Here is a 23,194-nt window from a genome sequence, read left to right as displayed (position 1 = left end):
AATTGGAGAGAGGTAAGGTCAAGGGATGGTTTTCTATCTTATCTACCTCCAAAATTCTTGAGCATGTTGTCTACAACAGTCTCACTTCTTTTCACTTTTCTCACTCACTCCTTAACCCACTCCAATCCAGTTATTGCACTCTCCACGCTGCCAAAACTGTCCTCACCACGGTCACCAATGACCTTCTCTTCACTAAATCTATGGACACTATTTGTGTCTTTCCCACTTTTTCTATTCCATCACCCTCTGTACCTCTTGGCTTGCTTTCATAGTCCAGTTTTCTTGAGCTCAGGTCTACATCATGTTGGTCATTACCATCACCCTCACTCGCTGTCTTGTAAATAATTTGGTCTGCATTACCATGTTATTTGTATATTTGTTTACTCAGTATGTCTGGTCTTTGTATTTTGTTTTTCAAGTATCAGGTAATGTGCTATGGATCATAGCGTTCTATATATACGCCATGTACAGCACTGCAGGCCTTTTGTGGCACTTTATAAATAAAAGATCATAATATAGTTGCTTGCAGAGTAAATAGAATGTGTCAAAATATTGTTCAAAATTATAAGAGTGGGATATCATGTAATAGAATAGTAATGTTGGTTGCCTTGAAAATCATATGAATCAGTGAGAATAAAGATTGGATCATGTTGCATTATCAAGTAGGTAAGTGAAAACAGACTGGCAAAAATTATTATAATATTTTTCATCTGCATTCCAATGAGTTTTGCTGTAATGTTAAAGGTATATTTATTATTTATTATCAAATGAAGGGCTTCAAAAATGATGTAGTGGCTTAATCACAAAAATGCCTTAATCTAATGGGACTTAATATATAAAATTTAGCATACAAAAAAATAAAGGAGAGACTTTTAAGTAGACAAACAATTAAATCTTTATTTTGTTACCAAGTCAGAAAGTATAATCTTACTGAAGGAGCAGTGCATGTTTAGAACAGAGTTTCAGACCTTTAAGTTTTAAAAACATTTGTTTTTGAATCAGAGCAGTTTACCGCAGGATGGATGCAAATCATCAGAAGGCTGGGCACCAAAAGCAGGATGTGAATGACTGTGTTTTTATTTGATTTTAGCTTTAAATAAGTTTACATGAACTAGTGCTAAATATTGTATTACTATATACATTCACTGTCAATGTTGTGTTCTATTAGCATAACAATACATGGAAATGCTTAGTGTAGGCAGATTTAATATAATTCTATTCAATGTACTATTTATATTACAAACTGAAACATTTTCTTATAGATTGATTACATCTTGATTCAGTAAATTTCATGCCACTTAAAAGATTTGAAAAAAACCCACACAGAATATTCAGAAATATTTCTAATCAGAAAAAAGGAATTGAAATTGAGCAAATACAATCGGAGGGCTCCATGGGTCAATTTAAATATATCTGCTGGCTACGAGATTAGAACAGTACAATGCTCCGAACCCTGAAAGAAGAAAGAGTGAATTCCTATTTGTTGTATAATATAATTATTAAAACTAATCATAACTATTAACATTTAATTCTAAAGCATCAGCATATTCTGCAGCACTTTACAATTGGGAACTTATACAATAATAAAACAAACCAGGGGATTAACAGACACAGAATGGTTAATGGTTATGTTCACAACCTTACAATCCATAGCATGATTATAGTGATTTTATGAAGACCTACACACACTACTGTAAAATAAATTAGATATCAATATTAACAGCAGATTTTTCTATTCCCTTGCGATCAAATCAACTTAATTGCATTCATGATGTTCTATGGCATTTGATACTAGCAGTGAACAAATTTATGACATCAAATTTTGTATATTTTTCACTAACTCATATTTCACTTAGCTGCTTAAAGCTGCATTACCATCTTGTAAGGGGTAATGCAGGACTTCTACCCCTTAACCGGAGCCCCGGGGGCTGCAACATACACATATTTTTCCTGGTACTCTACCAGTTCTGTATTATATTAGTAATATTACACTAGTATTAAAAAACCAACTAATAAATAAAGCTAACCACTTTAAAATGGTGAAAGAGGGGTGAGGGATTGAGTGGGTGCAGACCAATCACTAACTGCAATCTATTGACTGCAGTTTGTGATTGGTCCTACCATTCACACCTCCCCCATCCTGGTTTTTGGCTGGGGCAATAAGGTAGAAAATCTTGCATGGAGTACTCCCAGGGGTTCTCAATAGGTGGGGGTAGGTTAAGCACTACCACCTAATACTAGGTGTTAGAGCAATTTAACTTACATTCACCATTTTGTAATTAAAAACTAGCCAAAATGTAATTACCTAACATCTGTCTCCCCCTAAACTAGTACTTTGTGGATCCCCGACATGGGAGAACTCTATACCATCAATGTCACAGTACTTTGTCTCTCCAAAGCGACAACTGAGAGAAAGATTCAAGTTGTATTTGAACATTTCCTGTACTGTAGACTGGAAATGACTTCATGTTATGGAATGTTTATCTATTGTTATTTATTTTATTTCTACCATGGGCCCTTGTGTAGAATTCATTTTCGTTAACTTCTTTGATGCCTAACAATAAAAACCCCAGCAATAGCCTCTTCCTTTTAAAGGTCAGAGGATAACTCTACAAGCAATACACCTCACACTATATTTAATAGGTATAATAACTTATGCCAAAAGAGTAAATGAAATGAAACACTTTGTTAATTTAACAAAGTATTTTAAACCAAATTCCCATAAAATTGGTTACCTCACTAAACAATGTTAAGACACTCATGTCCATGTCATGGTTTTAAACTGCTTTAAGTATTTACTTAAACATTCACTGCAAAATTAATGTATTGCACAGTGTCAGTAACTATACTAACTTTTGCTAAAAAAAAATCCTCAAGACATTTCTTACAGGAAATACTTGAGATCCAATGTTGATAAATCCTGGTTTGTATGACGAACAAAGGTCTGTGTTTGAGCTGTTTCTGCTATAATCATTTTTTAAATAAATATTGTTTTGTGTAGTATAACATTAAACATTTACCATTATATAAATAAACCTTCAGTGTAAACAGTTAAAACAAAACTGTAATTAAAAACTAATTACTGCTTCAGCGGTATGGTTCACATAATTAAACTAATTAACATTATTCTTTTGTGCTGTGCACGGTAAAAACATGTATGTGTTTTGAAAAATACATACCCTTTCCCACTGCGGAGCAGATCAAAAGCATCATTGATTTTATCCAGTGGCAGTGTCTTGCTCACCAAGTGATCAACATTGATTTTTTTATTCATATAATCAGTTACCAGCTTTGGGACATCTTCACCCGTCCAGCCTAGGGATAAGAACACATTTAATTTATGAACGCATCTTTTCTGGATTAAATTATCAATCCCAAATAGCCTTTTACTCTTTAACTTGCTATACATTTTATGCACTCATCTGATGTTTCTTAGCTGTCCTCCTACAAATCACCACCTCCTTTTCAAAATCTTTTTAACGAGTGCAGACAACCATGTCTGCCAATCACACATACATTCAAAGCTCTCAGCATGTCAAGTAATGGCAGAAGGAGACAAATGTGGGGAAGGATTTTACAGTACACAAAGCAGATTGAACTCAGTCATTGCAAAGTCTCTCTGATCACTACATCATGTGCCAGGTGGCTGATTGCCATGGTAGCCATTTGTCACTGTGAAACTCTGCAGATTGGTCAATGTTAAATCATATAAATAACTAGAAGAAACAAACCAAGGAAAAATATTATTCATATAAACTGCCACAATTATATATGTTAATAAAGAAACACAATGGGGTTACTGATTTAATGTTTAGAGGCACCATACTGTAGTTAACATATTAGATTAATTTATACCCACTTGTATTTGTGTGTTACATGCAAAGGCAGGCAGTATTTTCTCTGCATGGGAAAAAAAAGTTGCAGTTGCATTCCTTTCATTCCAAGTAAAGTTTATCCAGGTTTAAATGGATACACATTAGCTGGATTTGCCGCTGACTCTAAATTAGGCTGTGCAATGGGTAATTTAATGGCTAAATGACATCCTTAGCAAGTTTATTATAATTTTGCATATCTTTAGAAAGGGAGCTAAAAAAAATTCATTCATCAGATGCTTTGGATTTTGTCAGATTTAATCCAAAACATGAAAAAAAGATCAAAATGAAGGGAAAAAGTTTTTCCTCCAATTATCATAAGTTGGCATGTATAAGCAGCTAGTCAGTGCAGGTTCCTTCTGATTTGTAAACTGTATCAGCCAATCAGAGGAGCCTGGAAAGCACAGAGTATTTCAGAAGATGAGTATACTGATCTTGTAGGAGGCAGTGACCTGTCCTCTCTGTATTATGTTAGTGAGGACAGATCGGCGTGTCACATGGGCAGTATCATGATGTAAGAAGGGGAGTGGAGAAATTCCAGAATTTACAAATTTAAAGTTAGATAATGGAATTAGTAATGTCAACCAAGAGCACATATTTGTAAGACTCTTGTCAAACTGATAAGGAGAGCCTGTGAGGTAAAACCCACCTCTATATGGAAGTTCATACATTCAATGTGCTTGAGCTACACTAAGAAAGTTTTCTTTAGGAGTTAATTAGTTCAAATAAGAAAGTTTCATCAAGAACTAGAGTGCCCAATCTGTTTAATTAGATGTGTAAATATTTTTGAAACCAAAGCTAAAGAACGATTAAACAAACCTCCAAAAACAGATCCTTTTAATGAACGCCCTGTGATAAGCATGAAGGGACTGAATGAAAGTCTATCAGTTGGCGATGTTACACCAAGCACCACAGTGACTCCACTGCCACAGTAAGTGGACTCAAATGCAGACATCTGAAAAAGAAATATAATATCACTCAATCTTAAAAATAGAACAATATCATAATTAGTATAAGGACTCGGTTGACTTTGTGAACCTTTCAAGTGAATTTTCCATTGATTTTAAACTTGTACTGTATGAACATGAAGATTTAGAACAGTGAAAGTGCGTTATAAATATGTGACAGACAAGGGCATTTGCATCTCAACAAAAGGCATGGATATGTTTGGGCCTAGCATGAGAGGCTACCTTATTGCATCATCTTAACATATTTGCCTACATTTATGCCTGCCAGCATATTAATAAATTAGGAAATTAATAGACGGATACATTCTCACTTATTAATGTTGCTCGAATACGAGTATTCCTTTTAATGGGTTGAAACGTGGTGGGAAGAAGCATGGAAAGAAGAGTGGGGTAAAACTTAAATCCAGGCCTGTGTAATGGGTAATTTAATGGCTCATCTAGTAAAAAAGTTAGACAATGTAGTTTTTAGCTGTCTCTTCTATTAGTCACTATTCTTTCTTACAGACTTATAAGATAGAAATAATTTGTGTAGCATTAATGTCTTTGCTGCTAAGCATTTTCTGTTGAGTATACTTGCTTACTCTTTCGGGAATGTCTAGGAGATTCCTGAATTTCAGAGAGTCCTCTAGGACTTCTGGGAGAGTTGGCCACCCTCCCAGATCCCTCTTTACTTTACTATGAAGTGTGTGGCCTTACACAATTCACCTAATCAGGCCCCATTATAACTGCACATGGACATGATAAACATCATAACATAGTAGTGGACGAGACTAATGATACAAATTGCATCATCACTCCCCTGCTGTGCAATAAATCAACTTTGAATCATCACGTCCTCCGCACTTCCACCTAGATAAAAAATATGGTCTTTGCGTGTTTTGCCACTTTTTTTTATCACATTCAGACTTCAATATATGCAATTGTACAAAACACTTAAATCATCATCATCATCACCATCTAATATATATAAGCCTAGCGGCGTGTGTTAGTCTGTGTGTGAAAAAAAAACAAAACAAGCTGCAGCGCCACCTGCTGGGCGGAGTGATGTGAATGAGTTCTCTGTACAGTGCTGTGGAATCAATGATTAACAGGCAATTATTAAGCACAGGCAGGGCCGCCGAGAGGGGGGGGAATGGGTACTAATTACCCGGGCCCAGGCATGCCAGGGGGCCCGGCCCGGGCCCTCGCGCCGACGTTTGTTTATTTATTTTTTCAGAACGATTTTGTTTTTTGGTTTTTTTTTGCGGGGGGAGGGGGCTCGGTCGTTGGTGGGGGGAGCAGGGTAGTAAAAAAAAACAAAACCATACTCATGTGATCGCGGCACCGGCGTCCCTCCTCTCTGCTGCTCTGTGCTCCATTTAGACTGTCTGAATGTCGGGTGTGACGTCATCATGTCACCCCCAGCATTCAGTCTGTCTGGAGCAATGGAGCACAGAGCAGCAGAGAAGACCAAGAGAGAAGAAAAGGAAAAGGTAAGTAAAGGGAGGAAAACGAGGGGGGGGGGGCCTGTCATAGAGTCATTAAAAAAGCAAGGGGGGGGGCCTGTCATAGATGGGTTAAAAAAGCGAGGGGGGCCTGTCAGAGGGGTTAAAAAAGCGAGGGGGCCCTGTCATAGAGGGGTTAAAAAAAGGAGGGGGGGGCCTTTCAGAGAGGTTAAAAAAATGAGGGGGGGGTCTGTCATAGAGGAGTTAAAAAAGAGCCTATTGATTTTGATGTGTTAGCCACTCCCCAATAGCGCATTTGCCACGCCCCCAAATGCATGACCACACATCCGCAAAATTTTGCGCCGCCGTCAGATGCCCCATTAATTTGTTGTACCAGGGCCCTGAATTCCTCTGCGCAGGCCTGAACGAGAGGTCTTTTCCCTATCCAAATGAGGGTGCTTGTGACGATTATGTAGTTTATCTAATGACTGATTGCTATTTACTGTTCATGTATGACAATGTGAATATTATATGTAACCTTGTAATGTAATCTCAATGTGTGCTTTGCTAAATGACATGAGTTTGAACCTATGCAAGTGTATAATAATCTTTAGAAATTATCCAGAGCTAGATAAGCATCTGAGGAGTTTTTTTTTGGTATGCAGAGGATGTGGACCTGACCAGCCAAGCCAAATGAGCAGAGGTGAGAACTCAGGTCCTGTGAACAATCCAGAGCTCAGGACTTTCCTAGCTCACTTGGAAAGCCCTGTGACATTTGGGAGATCAATCTGTCCTTATTGACAGCTAAACTCCAAAGGTGGGGGGTGAGAGCTATGTGGAGAAAGATTTAAAATCTTCTGCTTTAGACATTAGTGTGAATTTTCATGAGGGGGTCTATCAAGACTGAAACACACCAAGTCTTAAGTAAGCAGTGACTCTGGTTTTAATTCCTATTTTATTTTCTGAAACGTATTTGTGCAACATATTGTATGTCTTATTTTTTTGTAACTAAGCCTTGGAAACATTTTTTAGCTTAAATAAATTTTATCTAGTGTATTCTCCGTGATTCTTTGTGAAGCCCACTGAGGCTCATGCTACATGTGTATGTGATTTAAGTGTGAAACATTAAGTGGTTTTGGTGAACATAAAGACACCATATTAAATCCTTTGTGGTGGCAGAAAATGTGTATTCATTGCTAAGTGACCAGTCACAGCCAGCTGTTCAGATTGCTGTATCTGGGACAGGCTGGGTGTTCGTGACAGTGCCACTAAGTTTTTCTGAACTGAGAATAGGCAGATTGAGACTCTGAAAGACCCTAACCCATCTTTGACATTTTAGCTAGTTGGTCATAAAGTGTGTACACACATAAGGTAACAGTACAGTGGGTTTCCCACTATAGCACTAACAGAACTCACTAATGTCATCCTTCAAAGTTTTATGCTACATGTAGACCGCAAGTCATTTAACTTAGCAGCCAAGGGTGTATATATCATTTATATCAACATATCATTAACACATTCAAAAATTGAAAGAAAAATAGCCTTTTAGTTAACTTAATATGTTTCTTAGCAAATTATATATTCGCTAATGGTAAAAAAAGAATAAACTTTTTTTTTTTTTCCATACAGACCCAGCAAGTTATAGAATAGTAAGGATCGTTAATATATAAAAATAATTACTTTAAAAAAATAAGTACTGTAATGTTTTTCATCTTACCATAGTTTCAATGCGTCCAGCACATTCAAATGAATAATCCACTCCTCCATTAGTTATGTCACAGATTACTTCCTGAATAGGTTTTTCATAGTCTTTTGGGCTTATGCACTCTGTGGCTCCAAGTTCAATGGCTTTTGGATATTTATCTTTATGAGAACCTATCCCAATAATGCGTGTGGCTCCGGCACTTTTGCATCCAACTATCGTTGATAGTCCCACACCTCCCAACCCAAATACAGCACAGGTAGAACCAGATGTCACCTGAGGAAATATAAATTGGTAGTTATGTGTTAAATATTTAATATTAACTATTTACTGTTAATATGTCATTAGTGCCAAATAAAATTCCCTACCACACTGTGCCTGGCTAAACCCATCAGCTATGTGACTGGATTAAAAAAAAACCAAATGTCTAGTCAGTCCATAATCTTGTTTTGACCACTCACTTTTGGTATATATTGTGTGAATTTGATCTTTCTTCAAATTTGTATTACGACAGTGTCTGGGAGGGAAAAAATGAGGTTTCAGAATAATGTTTGTTAATAGTTAGCTTGTTTCTACATTAGCCCTATGACTGCAAAGAGCAGTTTATTACTATTCATTACACATACAGTAGGTCTTCCTATGAAAATAAAATCATCTATGTATAATTCAACAAACAAAATAGCATCTGCTCAAGAGTTGTAGGAGTTTAGAACCCCAGTAATCACACTTGTAGATATTTTTATTGAATAATGGAAACCATTGAAATGGACAACATAAACAAGAACAAAGGGAAGAGTGGGAAAAGGATAGCTAGTAGAGATGGTCACTGACCCCAGTGTTTTGGTTTTGTAATCGGTTTTGGATCTGGATTACCTTCGTGTTTTGGTTTTGTTTTGCTATTTTTGAAAAAAATACCATTTTATTGGTCTAAAATAACCTAATTTAGTGCTCCACCAGTTTCTTAGATAAGTGAGGTAATTCTAAAGCTAATAAATTATGAAAAAACAGTTTAATCCCTGGTAGGCCGTCCTTAATTCGAAAACTTGTCTGCAAATTATACAGACAAACCTGGTTGTCTACCTCCTCCATCTTTGAATATTGGCAATGTAGCCATCGTCTTTGGGTGTATATTACACCCTACACTTGTAGTTGAATATTAAAAAAAGCATCCTGCACAGACTGTGGAACTAGAAAGTAAAATTAAATGGTCCACGGTAGTTTGGTGGCTATCTATGCCCCCCTTCCCCCGCCCTCCACTTGTAGTTGAATATAAAAAAAGCAGCCTGCACAGACTGTGGAGCTAGAGATTCGAATATACAAAGAAATGGACAAAAGCAGTTTGGTATCTGTCTGCATCAGACCCCCCCCCCCATCCACTTGTAGTAAAATAGAAAAAAGAGCTGCCTGCATAGACTGTAGAACTAGAAATTTGAATATACAAAGAAATGGACAAAGGCAGTTTGGTATCTGTCTGTATCAGATCCCCTCTCCACTAGGAGTAAAATAGAAAACTATTCCGCCGTTATATAATCTAGAATATAAATAGAAATTGAGAAAGGCAATTTGGTATCTGTCTGCATCATAATCATCAACATCCTCATTAGCGCCCTCGTCACCTCCACAAATCTCCCCCTCATCCTCTTCTATTTCCAAAGTGGCATCCTCAATTTGTGTATCAGCAGCTACACTCGGGCTGTTCAGGTACACATCAGCAGAACTGCTGAAAGGGCCCTTCTTTATGGGTACACTAACAGAATGCTCACGATTAGACATCCCACTGTTGGATGGACTCTCCACAGGGATTGGTGTCATTTCTGATTCAGAGAAAACATTATCCTCTAATGCCTTACTGTTATCTTGCAGCTCGGCTTTGACGCGTAACAGTAGTTGTGCACCACTTGTAGGCTCGGTAACATTTTTGGATCTGCCACTAATATCTAAAGGTGAAGGCCTCATTCTCTCTTTGCCACTGCGTGTGTAGAATGGCATGTTGGCATTTTTGTTTTTTATCGGCACTTAACTTTTGCTCAGTAACACTTCTTTTTCGCTTCAACACAGTAAATTTTTTGGGGGTTTTGGTTTTTTGGACTGATTTCGAAACACTGTGTAGTTTGACATCGCTTTGGCCAGATGACGTACTGGGAACACTAACATCAGGACTGGTGACAGAACCTGGTTGCTCATTCTGATCATATGTGGACTGCTTTGAATCCATTCTGAGCGCAAAGCACTTGTAGTGGTAAAAATTATTTGGTAGATACTGCTGACAGATATGACTTTTGACAGCCAGAAATATTTATGCACAATTATGGGGGACACCCCAAAAGCACTGAGGAGTGCTAAAAATTATTTGGTAGATACTGCTGACAGATATGACTTTTGACAGCCAGAAATATTTATGCACAATTAGGGGGGGACACCCCAAAAGCACTGAGGAGTGCTAAAAATTATTTGGTAGATACTGCTGACAGATAGTAATTTTGACACACAGAAATATTTATGCACAATTATGGGGGACACCCCAAAAGCACTGGGGAGTGCCAAATATTAAAACAAAATTATAAACCTCTATCCTCCTCTCTTCTCTAGTGATTTTTGTTAGAGCAATTGCAAGAAGAATATTGGATTCTCTGTCCCTGCTCTAATTAGCCTATGACTACACCCTGCTCTCTCCCTCTGTCAAATAGCGATGGATTGCTGTGGAGGCGTGTATTTATAATCTTCAAGTATCGCGAGAACTGAGCCCCGAGATCCGATGACGTTCGGCCTCGATTTTGATTCGGAGCGGGCGGGAGAGTACCGAGCTCCTCGGATAGCCAAAGTTCGAGTGGGTTCGGTTCTCGGGGAACCGGACCCGCCCATCTCTAATAGCTAGTAAGTCAGAGAAAAGAAACACAGAAAAGTATAATATCCCTTAAATTGTGCTATGTTAGAACATAGCACCAACTGTAACCAGAATGCAAAACTCGTCAAGAACAAATAACCAAAAAGAAAAAAAACAAAAAACTAAAATATCTGGTCAAACTAGCTAAATACATCTGGCAGCATAATAAAAACCTAATTAAAATATTTTCTAACTTACTTAAGCACAAAATCCCCCTTAGTACAGATCTTTTAAGCAGCACACAGCTGAAATGAATTCATATTAGTTCATTTAAGTGGTGTGTTTATTAATTTACTGGCAATTAGAGATATGGCTAGAAATTTATTGCAGACTTTTGGGACTATATTGTTCGTAAGGATTTGGTCTCATTTTGATTTCCCTTTAGCTTCCTTTTATGGTGATTTAATCAATATCTAAATATGGTTTGGTCATGTTTGAATTGTATAAATGAGTGCCTAATCATATTTGAGGATGTAAGAGTGGATATTACTTTGTATTCCTTGCCCTTTCCTAGCAATGAGCAGAATTCATGTTGAAGGCAGCTATGTTGTAAGGGTACGGTGAATGTGAAGCTCTTGAAAGCTTTTCATACGTAGTTATAGATATACAGGGAATGAACTAGATGAAGTATATCCCATTTATAGCCATTACATACTTTACATCATAAAGAAGCATGTTTTATACTTATGGTGAATTAAAATTGCCTCCATTATGAAAACATTTCATTATTTTTTTATTAGCATGTTTGTTATTCTTAGTATAGATTATATTTATTTTTTCTGACATGATTCAAATAATATCTAAATGGTTCACACAGATGCATTCATAATTATTAGATTAAAATGCAGCCTCTTAACTATAAAAGATCAAACGAAATACACATTCACACACTACATAGCATAGATAAAGTGTTGATTACATATATCTCAGTAAGCAGTTTGGAAATGTTCATATTTTATTTAGATCACAGTATCAGTGTATTTACCTTTGCAGTATTTATAGCAGCACCATACCCAGTAGCAAATCCACAGCCGATAAGGCAAACTTCATTTGGGGCACGATCATCCACTTTGACACAACATATTTCAGATACAACAGTGTATTCAGTAAAAGTGCTTGTACACATAAAGTGGTAAATTGGTTTGCCTTTACAAGTAAACCTGCTGGTCTCATCGTCCATCAGTCCTGAATTACCGCTCAAGCTGTTAAGCAAGAATATTTTGAAAAAGATCAGCTAAGGGGTTATAGTACAAGTCATTATATTTCAGAGTCAGCGTTGAATGAAAAATGTGCTGGATGCCTTACTTATGAGAACTGGTACAGTATATATAAATATAATAGGCCTGAGTCATTAAGGAGAGTAAATCAAAAAAGGAGTAACTTTGCACCTGGGCAAAACCATGTTGCATTGAAGGGAGAGGTAAATTTAAAATGTGAGAACAGATTTATAGTTGAGGTAGGGCATGTCCTAGATTAACTTCTAATTTGCACCCCTTGCATCGTAACATGGTTTGTCCAAGAGCAAGTTTACTATTTTTTTGCTTTGCTCTCCTTAATGACTCAGGCCCAATGAGCATAATAGGGAAGATTGATTCAGGGGATTATTTTGGTTGTCTTTGGAGCATCTCGAAGGTTGTGGTTTCCTCTCTGTGAGATTCAATTGCAAGCTTCTTCAAAATGATCTGAGAATATTGCTGGATACCCAATAGCTCGTCACGATGCTCACTGGGGTTTTATCTACCATCCTCTACTTGGTATTAACCAGACCTTCGGTAGGCAAAACAGAAGAGCAGAGCATGAACCACAGGATAGCAATGTACACACTGTTCAGAAAATTTTATTGCATGGATTAGAGTAGTAGTACAGGAACAGTAAAATAATGAACATACTTGGGATAAATCTAGGTCTGTGTGATAAGCATGACAAACAGTTGATGCTCACATAGATATGCTGAACCATTTTGCTGCACTTTATTCAGGGATTTCAGAACAGAAAGACCAGCAAGAGGTGTTTTCAGCAATTAAACAAAGAAACTTATGTACAATTCTCCGCAACCCTGCTTCTGGCTAAACACGGTCACTGGTTAAATAATCCAGCGCCATTTGCCCCATCCACAGCACAAAACCAGCTATTTCTGCTTCCTCTCCAGCTCTAAGTAACTACTAAATCAGAAATTAATCCACCCAAGTCCTCCACCTGTAGACCTGTGTTCTGTGGGTGATAGTCTTTCTGGAGGTCTGCAGGCTAATGCTGCAGACAGTGTTAAGCCTCAACAATCTTTCTTAACAATCCATGAGAAACTGCCCTTATTGCCTCAGTCTGTCATTATTTAAAGCAAGAGACTAGAAGGGCCAGTTGGTTTGTATCTGCTGTTAACATTCTATGTTTTCATAGTTATAAACAAGATAATTTTGACAGGATATAAAAAAGTGGTGGTTCAGTGTTAAACTATACAGTTATAGTAGAGGCTTTTGTGTGGGCACTTTATTTGGCACTTCAATCACCGATAAGATTCTGTCTTTGCTTCGACATGTTTTAGTGGATTAGTGGATGGCACTAAAGAATGTATTCCAGAATGTTTAATGGAGGCCTCTTGCTACTCTAATTTTGGATGACAATAAATCTTAATTGATAATATTATCCCACACTTCTAGCTAATGGAGAGTCTGTATTTTTCTGTAATAGAGCAGGCAGGTTCCTGTTGTATTACATTGTAAATACATCAGTTACCAACTAATATGACCTGTTGTCTTTCACACACTCCCATGTTGGTCACTTGATTATTGAAATCTTTTTATTTTACCTGTAGTTTAAAAGGTAAACACAGAAAATATAGACTACAAGTTAACCTGTACATGATACTCATGAATTCTAGTCAAATCAAGCTACTTAAGGTGTTAAAAAGGTTCTTGTCATGCATTTGGGGCTAGGCCAGGCCTCCTCAGGGGAAGAGCGTTACTTCCCGACGTAAGCGCCCTTTTTTAACGTGGTTTTGTCCACATGTCACCACCTCAACATTCTTCTCCATCACCTTCATCCTTCATCTTCATCGCCACATCCTTAATCTCCATCGTCTTACTGTTCTAAAACCTCTCGATACACAACAATTCTGCTAAACACCTTATCGCTGTGCTCAATCAGTCTTCCTTGAAGGGCAGTATTCATAACCTGCACTTTCACATTACTGCTTCTCCGTACTCGTGAAAATGCGACATACAATTGTCCATGACCAAACACAGGCTCTGGTAAATAAATACCCACACGGTCAAGAGTTTGAGCCCTCAACTGGTAAATTTAGCCTTTACTACCCCTCCCACGGGGAGAAGGGGGGATGATGGAAGTTAACTGACTTCACTATTATAATTTTTTTGTCAAATAATGTCAGTATACCAAATTTCAGGTCAATTGGATGAGCCCTTTCTGAGAAAATAGTTTTTTCCACACACACACTAACACACGCCGCTAGGCTTATATATATTAGATTCCAAGATTTAGCCCAGGGTTTGTAGTATTTTCTAAAAACATTCTGAAAACATTTGTCATTAGAGTAGAACCAAATAAAGAATAAGAAACATACTCAGCTTTTTCACATAAATTGCTGTTTGGGCTTTTGCAGCCTCTGCAAAATCCACATTGGGGAATAAAAAGTGGGATGACTTTGTCACCTAAGGATATAAAAGAATATTAACTTAGCATATCCAAGTACACTTCATTCGATGTTCATTTATGCAGGCCCGGCGCTCCCATTTGGCAAGGTTAGGCACTTGCCTAGGGCGCCGGGCTCTGGAGGGCGCCTGGAGGGCTGACCATACCTGTCATGGCCGCCGCACAGCATTCAGATGCACGGGGGAGGGGGGAAGAGGCTATTGCTCACCACCACCGCCTCTCTGCTCCGTCTCCTCCCCTACACTCACTAGTGTCAGTGAGTGGAGGGGAGGAGACGGAGCAGAGAGGTGGCGGTGGTGAGGTAAGGAAAGACGGGGTGAGGAGGGAGGAGGGTGCCGTTTTTGCGGGGGGGGGAGCGTCGCCGATTTTTGCGGGGGGTGCCGATTTTTGCAAAATGCCTAGGGCGCCATGGACCCTAGCACCGGCCCTGCATTTATGTTAGACACTAATATATGTTGCCATATTTGAATAAATGTGATGTATGATATGTTGCCTATAGAGTATACAATATTATCACAATCACAGGCTAGAGCAATATTTAAGAAAACAAAGTGGTCAATTTCTCATGATGCATCCAGACAGTTGGTGCCAGCACAGCAGCTATCAATACATTAGACTCACCCATTTTAACCCGAGTAACTCCCTCCCCCACACTTTCAACAATTCCAACAGCTTCATGACCCAAAATCACTGGGAACTTGGCATGAAATACTGTGCTCAGTGCACTGGTATCTGTCCCACATACACCAGAAGCAAGAATCTGTAAAAGAAACATATTTACAATAATACTGGTTTACAAGTTAATTAAAACTTAAAGTGCACAATAATAATGGTTAGAAGTGATTTAAAACAACAATTTTAACTTATTTGTAAGCTTGATTAGAGAGGAAGTTTGTAAATATGCGAGGAAACCCATAATACTGTATGCAATGTGGCCTACGACATCCCGACTATACCCCTGCAGTCTCTACAATGTCACATGTGCAGTCACATGATCTATTTTGGCTCGCCTCACTTATCTATAAAAAAATCATGCGATATTGCATTATTGAGTGGTCTCCTTTATGTGTACACATAGGGAGATCATGAGCACAGCATACACAATAGGCACTATAAGCGTCTAATTCTTAGTTTTTCCAAACTAAGAAAAGTCAATAAGGTGTGTGTGGCTCACTATAATACACTAAAATACAAATTCATTAAACTGCACTTTATCAGTTCACAAGGAAAGGTGCCTCGTGATGTGACTAGTGACTATACAGGACATGCGCAAATATAATTGCTGCGATAGAGAATTTTAGAACAGTCACAAATTTGAGCAATAGGAGCTCAGAGAGTAATCAATGACTAGGCAAATATAAATAAAATAGGAGGAGACATGAACAATGTAAAGGGGAGAGAGCGAGAGATGGAGAAAAAATAATAGAGGGGAGGAACTGCTAAGGGGGAATAAAGTAGGAAGTAGAGAAACATAACGAGAAGGAGTAGTACATATAAACAGAGTGGAGGAACAGTGGTAGTAAAAGGAGGTATTAGTCATTACCAACCTTTTTAAAACATATCATGAGAGATACCTTCTTCAGAAGGACTACAACAAGATCATTGCAATATTGTGACAGAATTTAGAATGTATGACAGTTAGCTATGTACTACTCAAAATATACATTAGAAAAGTTACTTTTGTGTTTATTTGTGGTCCCACACATAGAGATTTGTTAAGTGGGTAAAGGTTGTAAAAATAGATATCACTGACAACATCCCTCATTTCAGAGTTCTACAGGCAGAGATGTCTGGAACTCATGAATAGTCTGTGGAGTGACACCACCACAGTTAAATGCAAGGGTTAAGTGATCATTTTATACCAAACTGACCTTAAACCATTGCATGGGAAGAAAGCAATGATCCAGTTCCATAAAAATCAAGCCAGATTGGGGAAAAAAAAAGTAATTAGAAAGGGCTAAAATCCTATCATCTGATGACTGTCTAGGCCTTACCTGTGGATATTGGACAACAGGAATCACTGTGTCTCCCCATTGGTCACCCGGATTTTCTATTGAATGGCCTTCTATACTGCATGGCAATTTAGACTTGTGCATGATTTGTATTTGGCATGACTCTCAGTGTCCTGGTTTTAGCATGTACAGACAGCTTTAGACTGTCCAGCAAGTTGCTCAAGTTAGGGCCTTAAGTTTGTCACAAAGAAGATCTAGAACTGGAGGTTTGACTTTATCAACAAACATACAGCTCTGTTTCTACTTCAGCAATGCATGCGTGTGCCCAAATTGGACTGATCTGTTTGTTCAGTGGTCAAGTCAAATGTATGGTTCCTTTGTGTCCCCAGTAATGCAGGATATCGATGACCACACTAACAGAACGTTAGTGGTCACTGACCAACTTAATTTTTGTGCATTTTAAATAATAGACAGATAAGATTAATGTATTAGATGAAAATAAATGATCTGAATAGAAGGATCGCTGGGAAACATATTTTACATTTAACTTCATAAACAAATTTTAACAAATACAGTTTGGAAACTTTAATGTTCACTATTTAATGTGAAAGATAAGTCATTTGTAATGAACCCAGAGCACAGAAAGCGTGTTTATACTAGTGGATGGTACTGATTTAATGTGTTAGAATGCTGGCACTTGATGAAAAACATGGCACACCTTCTTTTCACTTTACAGTGCCAAAGTCCTTTTCCAGTTCAGAGCTGTTGGTTTAATATGTGTAGATTATTCTTGTTTCAAGAAAAACATAGCAAAAAAAACAGCACATTCAATACACATTTTAAAATACTATAAATCAACATTTTCTAATTAAACTATATATCAATAATGACCTATATATTATATGACCCGTAGGTTCAAAAATACTGTGTTGCCTATTTATCTGACTCCATAATCTACATCAGTGATAGGAACCCCGACACTTCAGGGACGCATGGGCATTAAAACAATACATTTAATTAAAGATAGAGACACCTATCAATAATACAGGCATGCATTAAATAAGTGTTAGAAGCTTTAACAAACAAATCTGACTAAAGCAGTAAGAAACTGGGTGGCGCAGTTGAAAGCTCAGAGGGCAACAGGCAGCCCTAGGACCCTCCAATGACCTCCATGAGGCAGTCACTCAGCAGCTTTATTGTAGCTACTGTCAGTTTCAGAGTGTGCATGTCTCTGAGAGTGGACAGATACTCTGTAAGGTTTCCCAGGTTCTTCAATGCTTCTAGAAGGACATTAACCACCTTCCCTCCATGGGTGTGTAGATCCTTGGAACTGATCTACATTCTAACTCAATGATTGCAAATGAAAGATAGACAGACTCAGTGCTTGAAAGAAAATGTAATGCTGTAGCTTTGTGGAAAAAGAGAGACAATCGCTACATGGCATACTGTACAGTGCAACAGTACATTCTCAGTAAGGAATATAACAGTTATTTTAATTAAAGTTCCTGTACCTTTATTCTAACTTCATGAGATTTTGGTGGAGCAACTTCGATTTCCTCAATGCAGAGGGGTTTATGAGCTTCCCAGGAAACAGCTGCCCTGCATTTAATAACCTTAAAAACAAACAATTAACATTCCACTTAATTCACAAACAAAACAGTTTTAAACAAAGGCATCTCCTTTTATTTATTCCCTCTAAATAGTAACAGGGTGATTTTCTAAAAGTTTGCCTATATTCATCACAGTAGCCTAAGTTAGGGTGTTTTACATTGTTTTCTATAGTTCTCTATGTGTGGCCCCCATTTATTATACTATTGTACTACACAGTTGAATATATAGTCACAATTTAGATAAGTAAAGCATAATAAATAGCATCAGATGTTAAGATAATAATTTTATGTTCTAAATACTTTCTTCCTTTATATTATATATTCCATGTATGATCTTTTAGGTATTATTTCATGAATAGAATAGATGTACACTTTATTTATATCTTTATATGTATTCTTCTTTTGAAGTTTGATATGCACTAAAATATACTAGACAACATGTACAGCATTCTGGAACAGTAAACTAAACCAAACATAACAGTCCGACATGTAGAAAATGCATTGCCCACTCTATGAGGGGGCAGAGCTACTCTTAGAATTCAGTTAACAGTACAAACAGCTCTTGTGGCCAATAATAAATAAAGCCAAGTTGATTATGGCATTTGGACAATACCACACAATATTTGTTTGGCACAATAATATGTTCTACATCTGTATTTAGACTTATTTTGCTTCAAGATTTCTGTAAACAGGTTATGGTTTCTATGACAATAGTTAAGCAATAATCCTTCAAAAGGAGACATTGATTTAAGTTTATTTTAACTGTATGGTAGTATTAGAGATTGTTCTTGCTCATTTCATATATAAACATTAACACAAGTGACATTTCTTTCCGAGAATACCTAACAATACAAAAGCTTCACTGAAAAACAAACATGTCTTTAACATATAGTAACATTTTTGTATAAAACCATACTTTTCCTCCAGTGTTCATGTCTCTGGTGCTAGAAAAACGTCTTTCTTCCAAGTGTTTCAGACGTCTCTCTCCGTTGCTAGTTGTCTGCTGTGTGAGTTTGTTCTGTTCTCTGCAATTTAGAATCAGATAAGAGCATGTCCTATGCAGCCTTTCAACTCTGACTGTAAAACTGAGATCTTGGCAATGTTAGGCATCACAATGTTTAATGGGTCATTGCACAAAAGCCACTTGTTATTCTGTGCAAAACATTTTTACATTGTCTAATTATTTTTCTGTCTTAAAATGCCTAATATTTAATTAGCTGCATGATTTGCAAAGGAAAATCATATCTGACTGTAAGGGTAAATAATGACTTAGAATTTTAACTTTATAATAAAACTAGGTTGGTTGAGTTGGCTGAAGAACTGACCTTTTAGAATGCTGTATTGAACACATGCAGACCGATCTTGGATGTACTGTCATTGATTATATGTGTTTTACTAGAATTGTTAAAGCTAATAAAACATATGTAAACAGGTATAACAGTACAAGCTATTGTTTCTAGTGCATCCATCACTAGCATTTGCTAACATTGCTGTAGAGTACCATTTTTCAGAGCTCATCTTGTCCACGTGGGCTTACTGTGGGTAAACATATTGTGGAAGTGTACAGGGCTTCTCAAGTGAGTTACAAATGCTAATAAATATTTGCATTTATTTGCCAACAACTTAGATGAGAGTTATTAAGATCCTGATAGAAATTAGACTACATATTATTCTCTATTACTTTGTAGAGCCAATATATTTAGGCCTTTGCTATATTCTCTATTTTTTTTTAATGTATAGCGATTGATTTTTCTGATCTTCTACAAAGTGTATGTAATCAGTGTCACATAAATGTATTGGGGTTAGTGTCTTCTGGGGCAGACAGCTGCACTTCACTCACTTCAGCCAGATAAGTCACACCAGTCCAGTAATACAGTTTAAATAGCAACAGTTAGTTTTATTCAAAAGCATGAACGAAAACAAAACAAAAAATCCTTGCTGTCTAGCTTTACCTAATACACAGGCACTCCCTCTCTAAAGTGAGGAACCTAGTGTCCCACACATGTACAACACAAATAGAACTTACAGATCATAAATTGCAGCCTCTCTCAGAAACCATCTGACCTCTTGCCCAGTTAATGAGAGAGAATGAACTGTCTAGCAGCCTTTTAACTAGAGATGGTCACTGACCCCCGTGCTTTGGTTTTGGATTCGGTTTTGGATCTGGATTACCGTCGTGTGTTGGTTTTGGTTTTGGTTTTGCAAAACCGCCATTGCGTGTTTTGGTTTTGGTTTCGGTTTTGTTTGGTTTTGTTTTGCAATGTGTTATAAAAATTACATTTATTGGTGCTAAAATAACATAATTTAGGTATTATTTTGTAGCTACATTATTATTAACCTCAGTAACACTAATTTCCAGTCATTTTTTATTCAATTTTGAACACCTCCTATGTCACAATATGATTTTCATACACTTGAAAAGAAAAATTGTTGCAGTTCTTGCCAGTGATAACAAAAAGGCCATTGTCATGCCTGGGCATAAGACCAAAAATCCACCTCTTAAGTGTGGAATTATTTTTACACGAATCCTGGCAAGATCTGTCTATTCATTTGTAGTATTTTTAAAGCCACACTCAGTACAGGTAGGGACCTTAACCATCTGGGATCCTCATCCATGTTTCGTCATTTTTCAGCGAGTTATTGGAAAACTGTTGGGAAAATCAGAAACTTTGGTTAAAAAAAAATAACAACAAGCATTCCAGCATAATCTACCTCCCTTCTCTCATCTACATCCCAGCACCTGCAATCTTCCCCCCCAACAATTGGCAGGTAAACAATCCTCTGCAAGAGGAAACAAGAATGAAACCCGTCACCCAGTCGCAAAGCGGATCACAGACACCCTGGGTACTATGCTAGTGTTAGATCTGCGTCCAATGTCCACTATTAATACAGTTGGTTTAAGACATTTAATTGAGGTGTTATGTCCCTGTTAGCAAATGTCATCACTATACCATTTTACTAGAAAAGCTAATTCTCTCCTGTACCGGAAAGTTCCTAAAAATGTCATTATTGGGTGACAAAATGGTATTCTACCCACTGTACACTTAACCACAGATATGTGTACAAGCGTAACTGGGCAAACAAAAGATTATATGACTGTGAAAGCCCACTGGGTTGGTCATTCGCCTTCCCCAGCATGGACAGCAGCAGCATGTACCCAGGTACATCACATTTTTGAGAAGTAGGCTACTCTGTGTATCAGCAGCTTCACTAAGAGGCATACAGCTGACAAACTGTTCCAAAAACTAAGGGATATCATTGAAAGATGGCTAATCCTGCTTGGAGTCTCCTGAGGATATGTCAATTCTGATTACGACCCCAATATTGGTCCAGCATTACAGCGGGGTTGAATTCCATCACATTTCCTGTTTTGCACACACTATCAACTTGGTGTTACAGAACTTTTGAAAAATGACATGCAGGAGATGCTGTTTGTGTCCATAAACATTTAGGGTCAATTTCTGGTTTCTGCAACAGCATGTAGGAGAATGCAGCAGCTGCAAGAAGACTAGCATTTGAGGGGAATATACTTTAGTCCAGCGAAGTAGTTACCTGTGAAGAAAGTGCAGACACGGTTAGCTTATCCTCTAATGCCTTACTGTTATCTTGCAGCTCGGCTTTGACGCGTAACAGTAGTTGTGCACCAATTGTAGGCTGGGTAACTTTTTGGGATCTGCCACTAATAGCCAAAGGTGAAGGCCTCATTCTCTCTTTGCCACTACGTGTGTAGAATGGCATGCTTGCAATTTTTTTTTTACTTAACTTTTGCTCAGTTACACTTCTTTTTCGCTTCAATACAGTAAAAACATTTTTTGTTGTTTGCACTAATTTGGAAACACTCTGTTGTTTGACATCGCCTTGGCCAGATGACGTACTGGGAACAGGACTGGTGACAGAACCTGGTTGCTCATTCTGATCATATGTGGACTGCTTTGAATCCATTCTGAGCGCAAAGCACTGGGGAGTTCTAAAAATTATTTGGTAGATACTGCTGACAGATATGACTTTTGACAGCCAGAAATATTTATGCACAATTATTGGGGACACCCCAAAAGCACTGAGGAGTGCTAAAAATTAGTTGGTAGATACTGCTTACAGATATGACTTTTGACAGCCAGAAATATTTATGCACAATTATGGGGGACACCCCAAAGCACTGAGGAGTGCTAAAAACTATTTGGTAGATACTGCTGACAGATATGACTTTTGACAGCCAGAAATATTTATGCACAATTATGGGGGGCACCCCAAAGCACTGAGGAGTGCTAAAAACTATTTGGTAGATACTGCTGACAGATATGACTTTTGGCAGCCAGAAATATTTATGCACAATTAGGGAGGACACCCTTAAAGCACTGGGGAGTGCCAAATATTAACAAAAAATAATAAGCCTCTATCCTCCTCTCTTCTCTAGCGATTTTGGTTAGAGCAATTGCAAGAACAATATTGTATTCTCTGTCCCTGCTCTAATCAGCCTGTGACTACACCCTGCTCTCTCGTTCTGTCAAATGGCGAGGGATGGCTGTGGAGGCGTGTATTTATAAAGTTGAAGTATCGCGAGAACCGAGCCCGAGATCCGACGACGTCAAGATGACGTTCGGCCTCGATTTGGATTCGGAACGGGCGGGAGAGTACGGAGCTCCTCAGCTCGGTACTCGGATACCCAAAGTTCGGGTGGGTTCGGTTCTCGGGGAACCGGACCCGCCCATCTCTACTTTTGAAATGTCAAAGAGAGGAAAAGTAGGTGACTGAGGGGCACTCAGAGACGATGTATGAATATGTATATGAAATAAAATAAAAATCAATTTTTAATGATATGCCTTAAAACTTGTGTATTAACATTCCATCCTAAACCCCAAAGCTAGCGAAATATTTAAAAACAAAAAACAAAACAATAATTGTTAAAATTGCAGATCCACTGCAAACTTAGCTCAGTGAATTGATATAGATGAGTTCATATAGAAATTACACTATTAAGGAAGAATTCCCTATTAACAATATTGACCAAGGTATCTTAAACGATATATAAGATCAAAAGGATGCCATTGTAGATCAAAATAAACCCCTTGATAAGGGTTATAGTGGTGGCTAACTAATATATCATAGTCAAAATTAT

At 37.7% G+C, this 23,194-nt stretch overlaps 1 protein-coding gene across 1 annotated transcript; it reads right to left on the bottom strand.

Annotated features, from left to right (window-relative positions):
- Positions 1-870: 870 nt before the first annotated feature.
- Positions 871-19,131, bottom strand: LOC142143500 (NADP-dependent alcohol dehydrogenase-like). The gene is made up of 9 exons (XM_075201380.1): positions 18,995-19,131; positions 17,980-18,081; positions 15,138-15,276; positions 14,428-14,515; positions 11,836-12,052; positions 7,982-8,242; positions 4,692-4,827; positions 3,180-3,315; positions 871-1,453 (listed from the first exon to the last, which is right to left on the bottom strand). Exons 1-9 carry the CDS (start codon positions 19,010-19,012, stop codon positions 1,429-1,431), a joined length of 1,122 nt encoding a protein of 373 aa, XP_075057481.1. The 5' UTR covers positions 19,013-19,131; the 3' UTR covers positions 871-1,428.
- Positions 19,132-23,194: the final 4,063 nt, after the last annotated feature.

This window comes from Mixophyes fleayi, chromosome 1 (genome assembly GCF_038048845.1).
Source record: "Mixophyes fleayi isolate aMixFle1 chromosome 1, aMixFle1.hap1, whole genome shotgun sequence".
NCBI classification, from domain to species: Eukaryota; Metazoa; Chordata; class Amphibia; order Anura; family Limnodynastidae; genus Mixophyes; species Mixophyes fleayi.
The sequence above is the reverse complement of the archived record's forward strand: the minus strand, read 5'-3'. Positions and strand labels throughout refer to the sequence as shown.

What these genes read in the sequence shown, in the direction of transcription:
- LOC142143500 (XM_075201380.1), bottom strand. An exon ending in CTGGACGCATTGAAACTATG is followed by an intron (nt 4,828 to 7,981) that starts GTAAGATGAAAA and finishes TTTCTTTTTCAG; the next exon opens with ATGTCTGCATTTGAGTCCAC. An exon ending in CTGCTCCGCAGTGGGAAAGG is followed by an intron (nt 1,454 to 3,179) that starts GTATGTATTTTT and finishes TTCTTCTTTCAG; the next exon opens with GGTTCGGAGCATTGTACTGT.